Consider the following 17,402-nt stretch of genomic DNA (forward strand, 5'->3'; position numbering starts at 1 on the left):
TAAAAGAAAAAGGAGAGAGAAAGAGAGAAGAGAGAAAAAAAAACTAAAAAACAGTTTGTTGCTTCAAAGTTTCCCAGACCTAAAAGTCACAGTGCCAAAAAAAGAGGGCAGAGAATTAACACAATCAAGAAGAATTGAGGCACAAAAGGAAAGTACACGCTAACTGTTCTACGTTTTTGGGAAATGAATGCATTTTTACTTACAGATCATAAAGTTTGTTTTTGCATAGATATATCTGAAAGAAGAGAGCACAGCTTACCGACAAAGTTGGTGAGGGTTATACAGAGACCTAGGGAGCCCAGGGTGTATTCAAAAGGAAAATAACAAGCCCAAAGGTGCTTTTGAACTTGAGTTCTCCCATGTCTTCACAAAGCAGATTTAAACATTGAAATTTGTAACAGAGTTCACCAATTAAAACCCGTGAAGTAGAAGGCTTGGATAAATTGCTTGATAGCTCAGCACTCAAGAGACTTGCTTTTCTTCTCTATTTTCACTGCTCATTACCGAGTCAAGAGTTGATAAACATCCTTTTAGTGCCCAATTCTTAAGTGTTTCTCACTGGATGCATAACAATGAATTCATTACCACTGGTACACAATTTGCATTGTCAATGGGGGGAAAAACATTGAAAGAGAGAGGAAGTATATCAGTGTACAGACCCTGGAAATATGTGACTTATCACAACAGACCTTCTGACAAGCAAGGACGAGAAGAAAGAAATTGAATAGTGATATTCATTCTACCAGTGTTATTCCTCGAAGTGAACACAGTTAAAGCTTCATGGCTCATACAGGAGGAGAAACCACCATCCATATTGCACGATTCCATGTTTCACATTTCACAGCAAATATTTAACTGGAGTTTTACATTACTATTCAGCAACAACCGAGTAACAATGAAAATTGATGAATGCATTAAAGATCTATTCACATGTATAATTAGATTCCTGCCAAAAGCATATCTTCAAGCAAGTTTGAAAATGTCTTTTTGATGGCTACATGTGTCTTTGGTCACTAATTGTTATTCTTTCCTAATGTAAAAGGTCAGCAATATCATCTGCGGCAAATTTAGAGTGACAAGAATGAGTTCTGAAGCTAGCACAAGGCCAACTGACTTGACAGGAGCTGCTATGCAAAAAGGGAAGGTGGCAAACGTTATCCAGGGAAAAATAGACATTTTTAATTAGCTTCTAAAGAAATGAGTGCCATGCAAACATTTTGGATTTTCTGCTCATTCAATTGTCCAATGAACCCACTGTCACAAGCAGTGTTATGTAGATTTCACTCTTTCACTCTTTTGGGGTGTGTGTAGTGTGTGTGAGGGAAATATATGCTGAATTTTGATTACTGCCCTATGCAAGTTTATTCTATTCTCCATTTCACTTTATATTTTAAAAATCTATTTGCTTATCTGCTTATCTGGTAATATGCAGATGATCTTTATTTTTAACGCAGCTTTAACAACCTTCTCTGAAAGAAAACACTAACATTGAAGTTAAGAATTTAATTTACCTTACCTTCGATTTTTGCATATTCTGATAGCCGGGTATAGTTAGTCAATGCAGCTTGTTCTAAGCATTTACGGATGACAGCTTTTACCTCTTCTTGAGGGACAGGAGTAACTATGTCTTTCATCAACACCTTGATACAAGGAAGCATTGATTTATTATGTCTTCTTAATTATTATTATTTGTAAAATAATCTACCCTCCCAATGCCCTTTGTCTCCCTCTTCTGGCCAGAAAAGAAGACAGCAGTAGCCTTATCCTTTGGTCTTGAAACTTCTGGACTTGGTCTCTTGAGGTCCACAGTCTGGTTTTGTAATTTATATTTTGAAATACTGCATGAAATGATGAAGGATGTGCAACAAATCTACATAAGGTGCATGTTTTATAAAATGTCTATGTGGCACCTCAAAGTCACGATTTCCTTTCTCCTTTACAAAGATAGATTTTTTGACCATATTTGGAAATTAATTACGTTCTTATACTGCAACATAATAGAGCAATCTGATTTTACCAGTTGATGAAACTCCAGCCACAATAAATAATATAAAGATGCTACAGGACTGCATGGTTTTTAAACCTAATGTCTCTGGTATTTACAGTTTCAAAGAATTTTATGACTGTGAAATCAGCCCCCGCATATGGCATCAACGTACGCACCAGTAAAAAAAGTCACAGCTCCATTAGATAAAATACCAGATATTATGTGATAGGAGTACAGATTGGTTTTGTATGATTTATAGAGTGTTTTAATGATATGCAACCATAATTTAGAACATCAAGCTTGCAAATGTAATTTCCATACGCTGATGATTTGAATGAAATCCATGGCTGTGCAAGCCAAAGACTTTTTGTGCAACCACCAGTTTCCTCAAATCAGTTTCAGAGAATCTCCTCAACCTGTAAAATGGATTTCTGTAGGGGCCTGCAGATGGAAAGAATTGTTTCTTCCTTGGTGTATTGCTGAGCAAAGAGCCTTCACTCTCCACAGTGAAATAATGGTTTTTGCATTTAGGAGAAAAGTAGCTCAGTGTTCTATGCACTACCATAATCCAAACATGGCTCAATATCTATATATGAAGCTTCCCTGAATGGTTAGATCGATTACTTCAGATACAGAGGAGCTACTGGGTGGACCATAACTCCTGGAAGGACAACTTGATTAAGTCCAACCATATAAACTAGTGTGTACAATGCTTAGGATAAAAGTAGGATTGATAAAATTATGCACAGTAGGAGAAAAAATATTTCTCCCAATCATCATTTCTAAGAGGATGGAAAGGCAAATTAACTCTCTCTCTTCAAACCAATACAATCCAAACCAATTTAAATTCAACTAGAGGAAGATGGCCAAATATGGAAACTAGGTCACTGCCTTAGTCTTTCAAAAACCTTAACAAAATAATGAAGTTGACCTTGGAGGTCTTCTAGTCTAATCTCCTGCTCAAGTAGGAAACTCTAGACCATTCCAGACAAAGCGTTGTCCAATCTCTTCTTAAGAACTTCCCGTGTTGGAGCATCCACCACTGCTGGAGGCAAGTCATTCCACTGAATAATTGTTCTAACTGCCAGGAAATTCCTCCTTAGTTCTAGGTTGCTTCTCTCCTTGATTCGTTTCTACCCATTGTTTCTTGTCCTGCTTTCAGGTGCTTTAGAAAATATGTTGACTCTCTCTTCTTTGTGGCAGCCCCTGAGATATTAATCTTATGCTTACCCGTTCCAGGAGCGATAAGGTGGCTTTTAAAGCTCCTTCTGGTCGGCCAAATGGGAAGCAATACCTAGAAATAATACATAGTTTTTATTATTTTTACCGTGTATTACTTTAGATAGTTACATCAGTTTGACAAAAAGAGTAATTTTCCCTATCTACTTTCACCTGAATTCCTGTATCAACAAACACTGGCTTAAACAAAACTACAAGAATTGAGTTGTACCTTTTAAGAAAATCTGGAATTTTTAATGACTGAAGAAGATGCACAAGGCTCAGATGGATTGAAATCTTAGTTAAACACAGGAAATGAGTTATGACTAGATCCAGCATTACTTCACATATAATTCATACCATTACAATTTTATGTGTCAAGACTCTAGAGTGCTACTATCATTCCAATAAATATGAACAATGTTGATTAATTCCCAAATTAGCTGGGGCATGGGTATATGTTTTGTGCTCACAAACATTTTCTTGATATGATACTTGGACTTCTATCAGGAAAGCAACTGAGACAACTGACGATTTCAAATTGGAAGGGATGTTTACAGGTCGAGTGGAAGGAATACCAACCATGGCAGATCTCTTTCAATTAATAGAGACTGGATTTTGTGTCATGGCTCACTGCTACACCGAACATGAGTTAGGAGGAAGGATACCTATTAATCTTGTAACTGCATGACTGTTTCAGAGAAAATGGGCTTCTCCATGGTTGAATCAAAGAGAGGAAAGGGCATGAGGAAAAAGAGTAGACCATTGCTAGTAATAAGGAGATAAGCAAAAGGAAGCAAAAATTAAAAATAAAAATCAGACAACAACCTGGCCATATTATGTCCCAGTCATTGTCCTTAGATAAAGAAAACAGCCGTTCTGGTTTTAAACACAAAATGTGAGCCAAAACTTGCGCATCACCACATCATCACTTTTAATTAATAAATGTAGGTAATCCTCAACTTACATTTGGGACCAGAATGTCTGTTGTTAAGCAAAATGGTTGCTAAATGAGTTGTGCCTGATTTTACCACCTTTTTGCTTCAGTTGTTAAGTGAATCACTGCAGTTTGTTAAGTGAGTTATGTGGTCATTAAGTGAATACAGCTTCCCCCTTGACTTTGTTTGTCAGGAGCCAGCAAATAAGGTGATCAAATGGCCCCAGGATGCTGCAACCATTGTAAATACATGCTGGTTGGTTGCCAACTGCCCAAGTTTTGGACATGTGACTGTGGTGATGCTGTGATAATCGCAAGTGTGAGGACCAGACATAGGTTACTTTCTTCAGGGTCATTGTAAGTTTAAACAGTCATTATATGAATGGTTGCAGGTGAAGGACTACCTGTATTTATATAAGGGTATGATCACAAAAGTCAAAATGATGGCTCTGATGGGGCAATTGAAGTTCTGGTAAAACATTAGGGGTATTTCCTCTAAGGGGATAGCTTTCATCTACTGATCCAAAAAGCAAGATTTCTCCTTCCTTTTATATTCCCTCTTCTCAAGATACATTCAAAAAGATCACAGAATCCTCCCAAGAAGAGTTTTAGGTTAGGAGACTTTAAAGAGGAGGAGGCAGTCTTAAGGACTGTCTTCTTTAGAAAGTCTTCCATTCCAAAATGGAATGTTACTCACATAACAATAGATTTCAACCATTGATAAATTTAAGTGGAATTGGATCACCCTAAATTTAAGTGGAATTGGATCACAGGGGTGTCAAACTCAAAGCTCAGGGGGCGGATCTGGCCCATGGGACCACCCTGGAAACAGCAAAGAACCTGGCCTGCAGTGCCTCTGCCAGAGAAAATGGCCTCCAAACACCCTCCCGAGCTCCATTTTCACTGGCAGAGGGTTGCAGGAAGCCGTTGAGGCCAAAAACAGAGCTCAGGAGCCTGTTTTCACTGGCAGAGCACTCAGGCCACCACAGGCACCCCCCACATGAGTAATGTTGAGCTGGCCACGCCCACCCTGGCCACACCCACCCTGCCCCTCCCCTCTCAGGTCAAACACAACCCTAATGCAGCCATCAATGAAATTGAGAGTGACATTTCTGCCCTAGATTAATGGTAAATTTAAAGCTTAAAATTGCAAGTTCTTCTCCTAAGCATTCTGTCTACAACTTTTAATGAATTGCTACTACTTAAGCAAGTCATGATAACTCCAACAGTGGAAACTTGAGGACACGATTCCAGATTTGGAAATACAAATAGCCATTATTACCTAAAATGCGTGATTTGATTTTCCAATAACAATCGCAGCCGCTCTTTGATGTCTTCAAACCGGTCTTTTTCTTCTACTGTTACTGTTCCTATTCCATCAGGCCTGAAGAAAAAACACTATGAATAACTTGAAAGCTGTCTCGTGGCTTTTATGAATCACCGCCACTATAATCCAAAGCGTGCATTTCTTTACACTTTTAATTTAAAAAATGGGTGTGAATAAATAGTATCATTTCAATTACAAACATTTGAAATTACTGATGGAGTCCTCCAGACTTTGTTGAATGTATACACCTCTGAACAGAGAACCTACTCCCTTATTTTGATTTGCCCTATTTGCACTATGTAGCCCTGCAGATCAAAACACCTGAATTGCATGGATTACAACACCCAATTTTAGATTGAAGTTAATGAGCTAAGAGGTTTTGCTGCACCTCTGCCTTTCTATGGAAACCAGTTTGGAGACGTATGTATGTATGTATGTATGTATGTATGTATGTATGTATGTATGGTATTCAGCTTTGTTCGGGTATTTTCCCACGTCATTGTAGTTGTGGTTTTAAAGTTGTAGTGTTTCGGCAGAATCTCATCTGCCATCATCAGGCTTCTGTATTGTACAACTTTAAAAGCACAACTACAATGACATGGGAAAATACCCGAACAAAGCTGAATACCATACATGTAAGTACCCGCGAAAACTTAAGAAACACACACACACACACACACACACACATAATCATAAACACAATTTTTCACCAGGACATCTTAAATTACCCCCATACAGATCAGGAAATACTTGTGATCATTCATGGCGGGAGGTGTAAAACTAAAGTGACTAAATAGTGTAGCTTTTGAGATTCATTTTTTGAGAGTATCAAACTTGGCAGTAGACTTTTGGAAGTGCATGGGGTGGAGAATGGCTGCGTGTACATCTCTGAAATAATGATGAAGAGAACAATACCCTTGAGTCCTGTAGTTTTCTTGACAGGTTTACTAAAATAGGTTTCCATTGTTTTCTTCCAATATGTTTTTTTTGAATTCCCATCTGGGTTTAAACCTTTGGAAACCCCATGCATTCATCAATTAGTAAATTAAAGGTGAGAGGTGACATATAAGAAATATGAGGAACAGTAGCTTTAATAGAAATGATTGTTTTCCCTGGGGAAGTATCAAAGATCTTGTTAAAGTAGACAAACAATAACCTAACCTGATCATTACAAAAAGGATGTACTTTATTTTACATTAACAATCACTGTTGCTAATGCTGAACTCATTAAATACTTTTCTGAACAAGTGGTAGATGTCCTCTGATTTGCAAACAATGTAAGCATAAAACCAGCTTAAATCAAAATGCTCTATCTGAATTAATAGTTGAATAAACATTCACCAGAACCAAAGATTATAATTCTGGATAACGATATTCGACACCACTGTTATAATATCAAATTTATTTATTCATTTAAAACATTTATTTAGTGGCCCAGCTTCCAACCCATTCTGGACGGCTCCCAACCTTTAGCCTAGGACACAATATTGTATCAGCTTCAGTGTGTAAAGAGATGAGATACTAATAGCCATGACAGTAATTTCCTAATGCCTTTTCTGCAAAGACTTTATTCAAGATTGAAAAGAACGATGAACATCTTTTGCCTTTAAAGTCCCTGCAAATACAGCCACATACTCTTCTACTCCAGCTTTCTACTCAGTCCATCTTTAGCTTTCCTGACAGTTGTGTATCCCTTTAAACATCAACAGTAAAGGAAAATTCATCCTTTTCCAAAGCAGTCTGCTTCCCTGTTAAAAAGCTCTTATCACTGGTTTTCCCCCCATGGAAATAGATAAGAAATCTATATTCTTATATTTCTTTTTGAAAGATAAATGCCCTTTTCTTCCTAATGTTTATCTATGGATCTTGTACCTACAAAGTAGCTAAATTAGTCCTTTGCTGGAATAAATATTAGGCATTTCTATTATTTATCGGTGTTTATGTAACAAAGAGACAGAGCCCGAGAGTATCAAAAAACACGTTTTTGTATACCTATTCATTGCTGCCACAAAATGTGTGTGTGTGTTTGTGTGAAATCTGCTGACTGCTCCAACCTTCTCTAACTCAGACCAGAAAATGAGCCATATGATGAGTGCATTCCTTTTTCCTATGGGCAACCAATATCACAAGCATTTGTGTATTTGTGTGTAGGGTGTAGCTGAAAGTACCTGCTTTTAAAGATAATGTAAGTCTTAAAACTGAATAAATGCTTTTTATTTAAAGCCCCTTCCCTTCCATGTTTGGATTAAGCTTCCTAAATCCTTGGTACGAGGCTAGTTTCGTTACACAAAAGACTTGGCAAGGGATTACGAAGCTTGTACTGAACTTCCTGTCAAGGGTTAATTGGGAAGCTTTATGTTCCTTTTAAAGACCCAAAATGTTCCCAAGATTTTTTTTTCAACTGCAATCTGTATAGTCAATTTATGACCTAAAGATTCAAATAACTCAAACTACAATACATAAAAAGAAATACGAATAAATAAACATTACTAGCAGGGTATATAAGCTCAACATTTTAAAATGAATTCTTAACTTTTTTCAAAGAAAATAATAATGAAGATTTGGATTAAAGAAAAAAAACATTAAATGGGCAAAATAAATCATAAATCTTTCACTGAGGCTTAATGCATATGACACTTTTTAGTCTTTTCTTCTTCATATGCTTTCAGGGAAGATCTCCAGAGAAGATCCCATAGTAGTGCATGCAAGTTACAGGAGGAAAATAAAGAGTCAATTTTCTTCCTGATCTAACCTTGATGTTAAATTCCATTAAAACAAATTGATTGAAGTTGCAGTAGCTGTCAGTAATCCTGTACACCAATGTTTCAATGATACTAGGAATATTTCCTTGCATTCAGTGAGTTCTGGGCTTCTAAACCTTGCTATACTATTAATATCATTAGAACCTAACCCTAGCAAGGCAATTTGGGCTTCATTTTGATTAAATATATGCCAAAATACTACCTATAAAAATTCAGCCTGATGTTTAACTATTAAAAAAAAATGTTTTAGTTTTGATAAGCATGTATTCCTATGATCAGAAAATGAGACAACAGCCTACTCTTTCAAACGATGGGCTTGTTTAGTGTTGTTTCGCCAAGAGTCAAATAGAAGGAGTCATTTTGAATAGAAATAATAATAATATAAAAGCCTCCGTGCTAATTTCCAAATCTTCTTTTAAAGAAGTTAGTTTTCAAGACTAATTACTCTAAAATATACAAACGCATTGTTTACTGATAAAACTCAGTAAGTATACAATATGTTATCAATGTGATAATTGCAACTATTGCTTGATAACGTGAATGTGTAAATCTGTTACCACTAGTTATTGCCTGATCAGTTCTCACAGATTACTGCCTCTTAATGTGTCAGCCAATTGCCCATTGAGGGGGAATCCAAATAGGAGGTGATATAGTTGCCCATCTCATGTTCTCACACTATTATTAAATGAAATGTGTGAATTTTTCCCTGATTGAAGCAATAACCTACGAAGTGTTTTACTGAAAAATGTCTTGACATGAGTAGAAATGTAAAACAAAGCGAAATGTGGCTAGAAAACTTGCTCTTTTATGCTACTCCTTCCTTAGTTCAAGACATCAATTTAAAACTTATGGCAAACTTGACATGCTTACTACAGAGAAAGCTGCCGGTTCCAAGAAGACAAAATGGTAACCAATGGCTACAGATGGCCATGGCTGACACTTAGATTCTGAACACATTGCAAGATAAGTTGCTTCCAATTGTGCTGAGGATCAGAGCAGCAGACTGCTGCTTATTTTGCTGCATTCCACAAAACACTCACTCCCCAATGAAAAAAGTTTTAAATGCCAGGGAGTGGAAATAGGGCATTCTGCCCATCCTTAGTCCAACACAGGAACTATTCTATTTCCAACTCGCTATTTTCTGCTGACTTCAATGGGAGCAAATTTTATCATCATTCGTAAAGAGTGCCAGTGCTAGTCTGTGGAGGCAAATGAACAAAGGCTCTTTATTCCATTTGTTTGGTTTGTCATAATAAGGTGGGAACCTTTGCTTTGGAAATGGCCCCAATAAGCTCAGTAGGGTTTGTTTTCAAGCAAAATGGACTTAGTCAAAACAACTTGTAGATTTTTTTTTTCAAATTCAGACTAGAAGCTCTCACTCTAGAAGAGAACCACTGGGTTAAACTCATGTGGCACTGATCTTTCCAATCCTGTGCTTACTTAAAATAAAATGCCTTTACAAAACCTTTAGTTGGTATCCCAGTAATAATCTTTTTTTGGGGGGGGATACCCTAGCTAGTGTCATGGAAATCTAATGTTTTACCACTCCACCATAACCCCTGCATTTTTATAATTAGCTTTGGTTTTACTACTCAGTGAATTTTCGCTATAATTTAGGATGCCCTTTGTTATGTTTCTACTAGCTCAATGCCCGTGCTTTGCTACGAAACTATGTGGTCGGGGTTAGTTTTGGGGGAGGAAAATAAGGGGAAAAAATTCTGCCTCTGCCTACCAGCATCCATCGATAGCCATCTGGCTAGCATCCTGTCAGTGTGTGAGAGAGTTGAGGGCTGTTTGGAAACTGAAGCACTATTTGCTGTGCGTGAGGGCAAGAAGGAGTCAGCAAGGAGCCTGGCCGTGGCTTAGCTCAACTGTTCTGTACTAAAGCTGCTTGGTGCTGTGAAACTAAAACTGAAACTCCTCTCCTCTGCTGCGTTTTGCATTTGGAACAGATTTCTTTTCAGGTGGGGAGGGGGAATAGAACTCCTTAGCATCAGAGTGTGTTAAAATCCTTTCTTAGTGAGCACCTAGAAGCCAAGAGGAACATACGTGCCAAATTTCAAGTTTGTAGGCTTTACAGTTCTGGAGATTTTGTGATGATGCGTGAGTAGTATTTCGCTTTTATATATATATAGATTAAGTTAACTGAGAGAAAGTTCATATCTCAAGATACTCCATTCTGCTAGTGTGTAGATCCTTGAGAAAGAAGGACCTGATGGTTGAGAGTACTAACTTGCAGAGGATTTATTAACCTTTCTATGATCCTTATCAGATTTTGCATTCCACCGTCTGGCAAGTGTGCAACAAAATATTGAGAAGGAAGGGAACTCCTCCAGAATTTCAAGAGCATTCATTGCTTCCGGAAGACAGAACCCAGAAGACTGGGTTATCCAAACTTAAGGATAATGGTATCCATCCTCAAAAATCTTAGTACAACAAAGGCTCATAAGGCAGAGTATCATATCCAATCCAAATATTACCTGATGATAAACTTGTAATATAGTTTCCTTAGTACATTAGATGACAAATCAACCCTGCGTCATTATGAAAATGACACATGAACAAAAAACATTATTCATTTTAATTGTGAAATTACATTTTACTATTCCTCAGACTATATTTTCTTTGTGCCATATTGCATCTGGAATATTTGGTCAGGTTTGCATCACCACAATTCAAGAAGGAGGCTGAGAAACTGGAAAGACTCCAGAGAAGAAAGAGCAACAAAGGTGATGAGAGGCTTGGAAATTAAGTCCTAGAGCCATGGTGGTGCAGTGGTTAGAATGCAGTACTGCAGACTACTTCTGCTGACTGCTGAGTGCCTGCAATTTGGCAGTTCGAATCTCACTAGGCTCAAGGTTGACTCAGCTTTCCATCCTTCTGAGGTTGGTAAAATGAGGACCCATGCAGACTCTGTAAACTGCTTAGAGAGAGTTGTAAAGCACTGTGAAATGGTATATAAGTCTAAGTGCTGTTGCTATGAAAAGTAGTTAAAGAATTGAATATTAATATAAAGAAGGCTAAAGGGAAATATGAAAGGGAGACAATCCTTAAAGGAAAGAGGCTATCATAGTACTTGATGGAAGGACAAGAGTTCTGATAATGACAGCAGTTAATCAGTGAAGCTGTGGGTGCTTCATCACTGATGGTTTGCAGGTAAATCTGGCTGGGATAATCTGAGGATTCCCACACTCCAAGGTATCTTTTAACTCCATAATCCTATGAAATCACATCAGGACCACCCACCCAATATTGTTGGATTCCAATCTTTGTATTTTTCATTGACCATGCTGTACAAGGCTAATGGAAGCTATTGTTTATATTTGATATAGCCTGAAGAGTGGTTGATGACCTTTGTTAATTTTGAATGATCCTAATAAGGGCATTATTCTGCCATGTTTTGTTAATTTAATTAAATGTTTGCATCTCTTTGGACAGGTGCAAACATTTTATAAAAATAGTATTGAAAGTTTTAAATTTTGGTCTTTTTACTGCAAAACCACAAATTATATGCATAGTGGATAGCCAAATTAGAATGATGATTCTACTAATAGAACACTGGAAATGCTCAAGTGTTGATATGTCCTAACCCGTTAAAAATATTTCTGCTGCTGCTATTGTGGAAATCACTTATACTACTATACATATTTCACTGAGCATTAATAGAAAAAAGTCTCAGTGGGAATCCTATGTACTCTTTGCCAAAAATAGTCTGGGATTTTCTTTTAGATGAAAAATTTGAAAGAAACTGTGGTCATAGACACCTAATATTTAAAATACTATATGCTTCAAATTCCTCAGTTACATATGTATTAAACCAGAACTATTGAATAGATAAAGTAGTAGTACTAGTATTGCATGGCTGTGAGAGGTAGACTATAAGGAAGGCTGAGCGCTGAAGAATTAAGGCTTTCGGATTATGGTGTTGGAAGAAATGCCTGAGAGTCCCTTTGACTGCTAGGAGATCAAGTAAATAAATCTTACAGGAAATCAACCCTAACTGTTCTTTGGTAGGACAGATACTGAAGCTGAAGCTCTGGCCACCACATGAGAAGAGAGGACTCACTGGAAAAGTCCCTGATGTTGGGAAAGAAAAGGAGAAGAGGACAGAAGAGGATGAGGTGGTTAGATAGTGTCATTGATGCATAGACATGAGTTTGGGAGGACAATGGAGGACAGGATGTCCTGATGTGTTGTGGTCTATGGGGTTGTGAAGAGTTGGTCATGACTTAGCGACTGCACAACAGTTGGATGAAAAATATGATTTCTAAATAAAGACTGACATGAGTTTGCAGGCCAATAGGAAGAGTGAGGCAATCAGGTTAGGTCATACTCCTGAAATATTATGATATGGAAGCTTATTACTATTTAGACTGTAGTCCTTTGGTTCTTGCAATAGCAATACCACTTAGACTTATATTCTACTTCATAATGCTTCATAGCCCTCTCTAAGTGGTTTATCGGGTCAGCATATTGTCCCAACAATCTGGCTCCTCATTCTCCTGACTTCAGAAGGATGGAAGGTTGAGTCAACCTTGAGCTGGTCAGGATTGAAATGCCAAACTGCTGGCAGCCAGAAGTCAGCAGAAGTACCTTATAGTGCTGTATCCTAACCACTGCAGCACCACAGCAATTCCTCCTTATAGGAGGAATAAGATTTACTTTTTAAGATTGAAGGAAGGGTTTGATCTGGTCATGAAAGCACTATGCCATGTTCTGATAGCTTCCAAAGCCATGTCTTTCCAAAGCCAACTCAAAACAGGCAGGGTATGATTGAAAAGAGATATACAAAATCTGTTCTCCCTCAGAACTTCACAAAGTCCTGTATAGATCAAAGACTTCTCTACCAGGTAAGTAGTACGATAATTTGTTCTGGTCATGGATTTTTATTGACTTTTATCTGTGCAACTTGGGTGGTAGTGCAAGAGATCCTTTTTTTAAAAAAATTTCTGAGTCAAATATCTTGTTAACTTGTCTGGCCATAGGGGCTGTGCATTTGGACTTGGTAAACCAGGATGGACTATGTGATTTTTGAAAAATATTTTGGGTCGAGCATTTTAAATTGGGACATGAATATAAAACTTTTGCTGATGTAAGGAATCTCATCACCCCACTCTACACTCCAAGGTTTGTTCTTTCCATTGTGAGTGTGTCAGTTTCACATTAGTCTTTTCTAATTTCCTAAAAGAGGAAACATACAAAAAGAATACAAGAATTAAGCATAAAAAAATCATTCAGCCCAATGTTTATCATGTATTAATAAGCCTTGAATGTATCAATAAGCCTTAAACACTGAAATAACATTGATCATTTTTTTCCATTCCACTGATCAAAAGCTACTGCATAGAAATAGAATATATGACAGGATTCCTAACATGGAAGAGTAGTCATTTTTGCTACTCCCACCATGTTGAAAAAATCCATAAATCTTGCTATATTGTAGCAATACATTCCAACCTTTGTGTATACAATTCAAGAATACATTCATCCATTTATTTTTCATTTATTGGTGGATTTCTATGCTGCCAGTTCCAAAGGTTTGATGTAGCTTTTAGTTCAAAATTATAAACATTGCATTTTTTTTTAAAAAAAAACAACCACTAATAGTAAGCCGATATCGTATAATTATCCTTCCTCCTCCCCCAGTTTATACTTCTAATATTGGACAATTGGTTCTTTTAAAACAGGTGCCTGGTAAACAAAACAAAATCTTTTGTTGAATTAGTCACAGTTTAAGATCATAAAGGCATTTTAATATTCTTTAAGACCCTTAGCAATTGGTTTGCTAAACAATTGTTTTTATGGGATATTCCAACTTTTTACTCAAAATGGCCTTGCAAATAAGTGATATCAACTATAGTGATCTACATTTCCATATATGCAAGCTAAAACAATACTGACAATAATTTCTCTTCCAGATGCTGCTAATGCATTCTAAAACAAACAAACAAACACATCTGGACCAGACAATGAAATCAAGACACACTTTTGCTGAATGGACCATGTTTGCAATTGCTGTGCATTATAAGTTGAGAAAATGTAATATTTAAGTCACCAGGTCCACTGTAACCATTTTCAGAGCTACGGCATTTGGATGTGTGGGAGGACCTGCCAACTAAGAGCCATCACAACTGCAAGAACTTCCTTTCTCAAACAGCCCTGGACTATATTGCATCTGACATGAAGAATATCTCTTGAATCTACCTTTCAGATATTCAGCAAACCATTTTCTCACTGTCCTTCACAAAGTTGACATTTTCGGCGGTATGATAGGAAAGATGTCATGTCAGCTGCTTTTCAAGTTCTTGTTAGAGTGGTTAGCACCAGTTCTGTCATCTTTACTCTCCTCACAATCCCCAATCTTTATCCATGTCAGAAAGAATAATACTTCCAATTTTTTTTGGCCAGATTTAAAACACTACTATCCAGCTGCACATCTTTCAATTTCACTAGTGATGCTAAATGATGATACTCATCTATCCAGAAGGAAAACAATACAATTAACTGCAGGGATTAAACTTAAATTTAAAAGTATTTCATTCAGTATTATATACTTGAAGATGCAGCTATGCGATCGTTACCATTCAGGGACACATAATCTAAAGCTAGTTAAATGATCACTGTTAACTGGGGTATTTGGGGGTATTTTGATCTTTGATTCCCCCCCCTCTTTTGATTTCCACTTTCTCTTGCAGAAGGCTATTCACAATTGTTTTGGGGGGGGGACTTAAATTCTCACCCCTATTACTGGCCAGGTCCTCCTGTTACTATAATAATTTGATCAGTGAAATTTTACATTTGCCTTCCATATGGAATCAGAAATGGCTGCTTATATGGAATTTCAATTTTAAACAATAGAAGATATATATGGAAAAAAGAAGTATTTACATGTGTGTATAACTGAATTTCAGAATCAGAAAAAGAAAACCCACACAAAAGCAAAAGCAAAGAAAATAATATTTAACTTCTAGTGTGTCTACACCTCAGTTCAATCACATTAATAATTAGATCAAAAACAATGTAGGCATCACACTACGAATTTAGGTCAACCTATATAATAAAAATATGACATAGTTCAACAGTAACAGATTTTTTTCCTGTTTCATATTGCTTGAATCCTGCCCGAGAAATTAAATCACAATGTAGAGATGAGAGTATATAGAGAGAAAAAGGATGTGTGTTTTGTTAAAAAAACCCCAAAAGGTACCATTACAATTGACACTATTTCTAACATAGCTTTTAATCATTGATTAAAAAGCAACCCAATATAGACATATTACAGATAGGAAATGAATTCTCCTAAATCTGTTCAATTTTATAACCTAATTCTTCAGAGAATGGAAATGTTCTTAAAGCTTACCAAGGAACATGTATTCCTTAAAGCAAAGACTATATTTTCTTTAGATGAGTTCTTTGTGCAAATCACAAGATTAATTATAAATTATAATTGGGAACCGGGGTCCTAAGGCCACTATTTATTTTGAGAAACTCCATCTCTCTGACTATGCCCTGGTCTAATTGTACTTGGATGCCTTTCAGGGCTACGTATGCAGCTAAAAGCAAATATATCAGAATAATTTCTTTTAAAATTAAAAATAAATCAAATTGTTTGCCATTAGAACTAGATATTTTGAGTTAGTTCTTTTGACATTACTTTGTCTCAGTATGGCTTTGAAATAACTATATAGTGGCTTTTGTAATTTTTATGATAACCTCTCCCATTTTTGGATGTCCCAATCAAATGAATATCTAATTTGGACTAGTGAAGTTTAAAGGATAAATTCTTGGGTTTTTCTCCTTTCTACAAATCTTTACGCCCTTCAAAGTCTTTTATGGCATAAATGATATAAAAGACCTGTGACTATTACGATGTATGTCTAGTTGGCTGCCTTGCTGTATGCCCAGCCATATTGTTGGGTTATATAACCACATCACTTCAAACAGGCAGGAGAGTCAAATTAAGCATTTCCAGATTTTTTTTTTGGCAGCGGAAAAAAAATGAAAGCAGGTTGCTCCTAATGTACATAACCACGTCTTGTTTCAACCAACTCCTGCCTAATTTGCCCATGGACCCCCTTTCCTGAAGGCACTGTCATGGTGCTGATTTGTGCTCAGTGTCAGGGTACCTGACTGGCCTGACTGGTGCCATTTTGAGACTTCAGCGCTGACACTTGGCCTTTAAAATGACTTCTGGGGGGATCCTTGGTGCTCTCTGAGCTTGCTTGTTTTCTTGCAAATGTTTCATTACCCAAATTATATTTATATTCTGGGGGCTTGCCTGTCAGTGTTGGTGGAGGTGGTCTTAGGGATTCTTTGGTTGGGCTGTTTGCTGTTGGCTTCATTGGCAGTTTCTTGATTGGGGTATGGTTTACTTGACTGTTGGTCTGATGTTAACCTTGGAGTTAATCTATGCTGATCTGGGGTGCTGATTGCTAGTGGAGAGATGCTGGAGTCTTTTTGTTCTTTTTTGGGCTTGGTAATAATCTCTTTTGCATAGTCTATATATGTGGTTCATGCTTATGTGTCTATTGATGGCTGCAGTGCCAGGCTTCTCGAAAATCCCTGGCACTTTTGAACTTGCTTTTGTCTAGGATGGACGCATTTCCCCAACTGAAACTATGGTTAACTCTGTCTATATGTTTTGAAATTAAAGAATTTTCATCACGGTGGCTTCTTTTTGATTTATTAGTTTTGCCAAAGCCAGTGGTGATCTTTATCCAATTTTTCTGCCTTGCATTATTTAGGATGCCCATGCTATTCCTCCTATGTACCTTTCCATAATTCAAGATGAATGGAAGATCCCTGCTGAATCTGATCAAATCTACATTCAGCCCAGCATTTAGATTCCTTAAATTTTCATCTTTGATACGACTTTCATAAAATAAGCAAAGTTGATATTCAGGAGTAAGTTAAACATAAAAAAGAATCTAGTTTGATATAAATATCAAAATGGGTATGCATGTATAGTATGTTTATGTGTGTGGATGTGCATGCACATGTTTGTGTAGACATTTCACCACTTGGAAACCTGACAATAGAAAGCACTTAATCTAGAGCATCAAGGGCAATCTTTTTGGGCTTCATGTGTGAAAAATTTGGAAATGGTTGACTCTGTTGGCGTGCCACACCCTCAGCCCCCCTCCTGAACAAAAGAGAAGCAATTACTTATAT

The 17,402-nt window shown here is 37.0% G+C and overlaps 1 protein-coding gene across 21 annotated transcripts in view; it reads right to left on the minus strand.

Moving 5' to 3' along the window:
* Positions 1-17,402, minus strand: part of CADPS (calcium dependent secretion activator) — a 434,360-nt gene that overhangs the window by 140,928 nt on the left and 276,030 nt on the right. For all 21 annotated transcript variants that reach the window (XM_087923596.1, XM_087923594.1, XM_087923593.1 and 18 more), the window contains 3 exons: positions 5,425-5,526; positions 3,218-3,281; positions 1,517-1,640 (listed from right to left, as the gene is read on the minus strand). In XM_087923596.1, the coding sequence (XP_087779722.1) occupies positions 1,517-1,640; positions 3,218-3,281; positions 5,425-5,526 (290 nt within the window). The remainder of the gene's footprint in view (positions 1-1,516; positions 1,641-3,217; positions 3,282-5,424; positions 5,527-17,402) is intronic.

The sequence above is a fragment of the Pseudonaja textilis genome, chromosome 2 (assembly GCF_049901715.1).
Source record: "Pseudonaja textilis isolate UNSWEBS1 chromosome 2, rPseTex1.2, whole genome shotgun sequence".
NCBI lineage: Eukaryota > Metazoa > Chordata > Lepidosauria > Squamata > Elapidae > Pseudonaja > Pseudonaja textilis.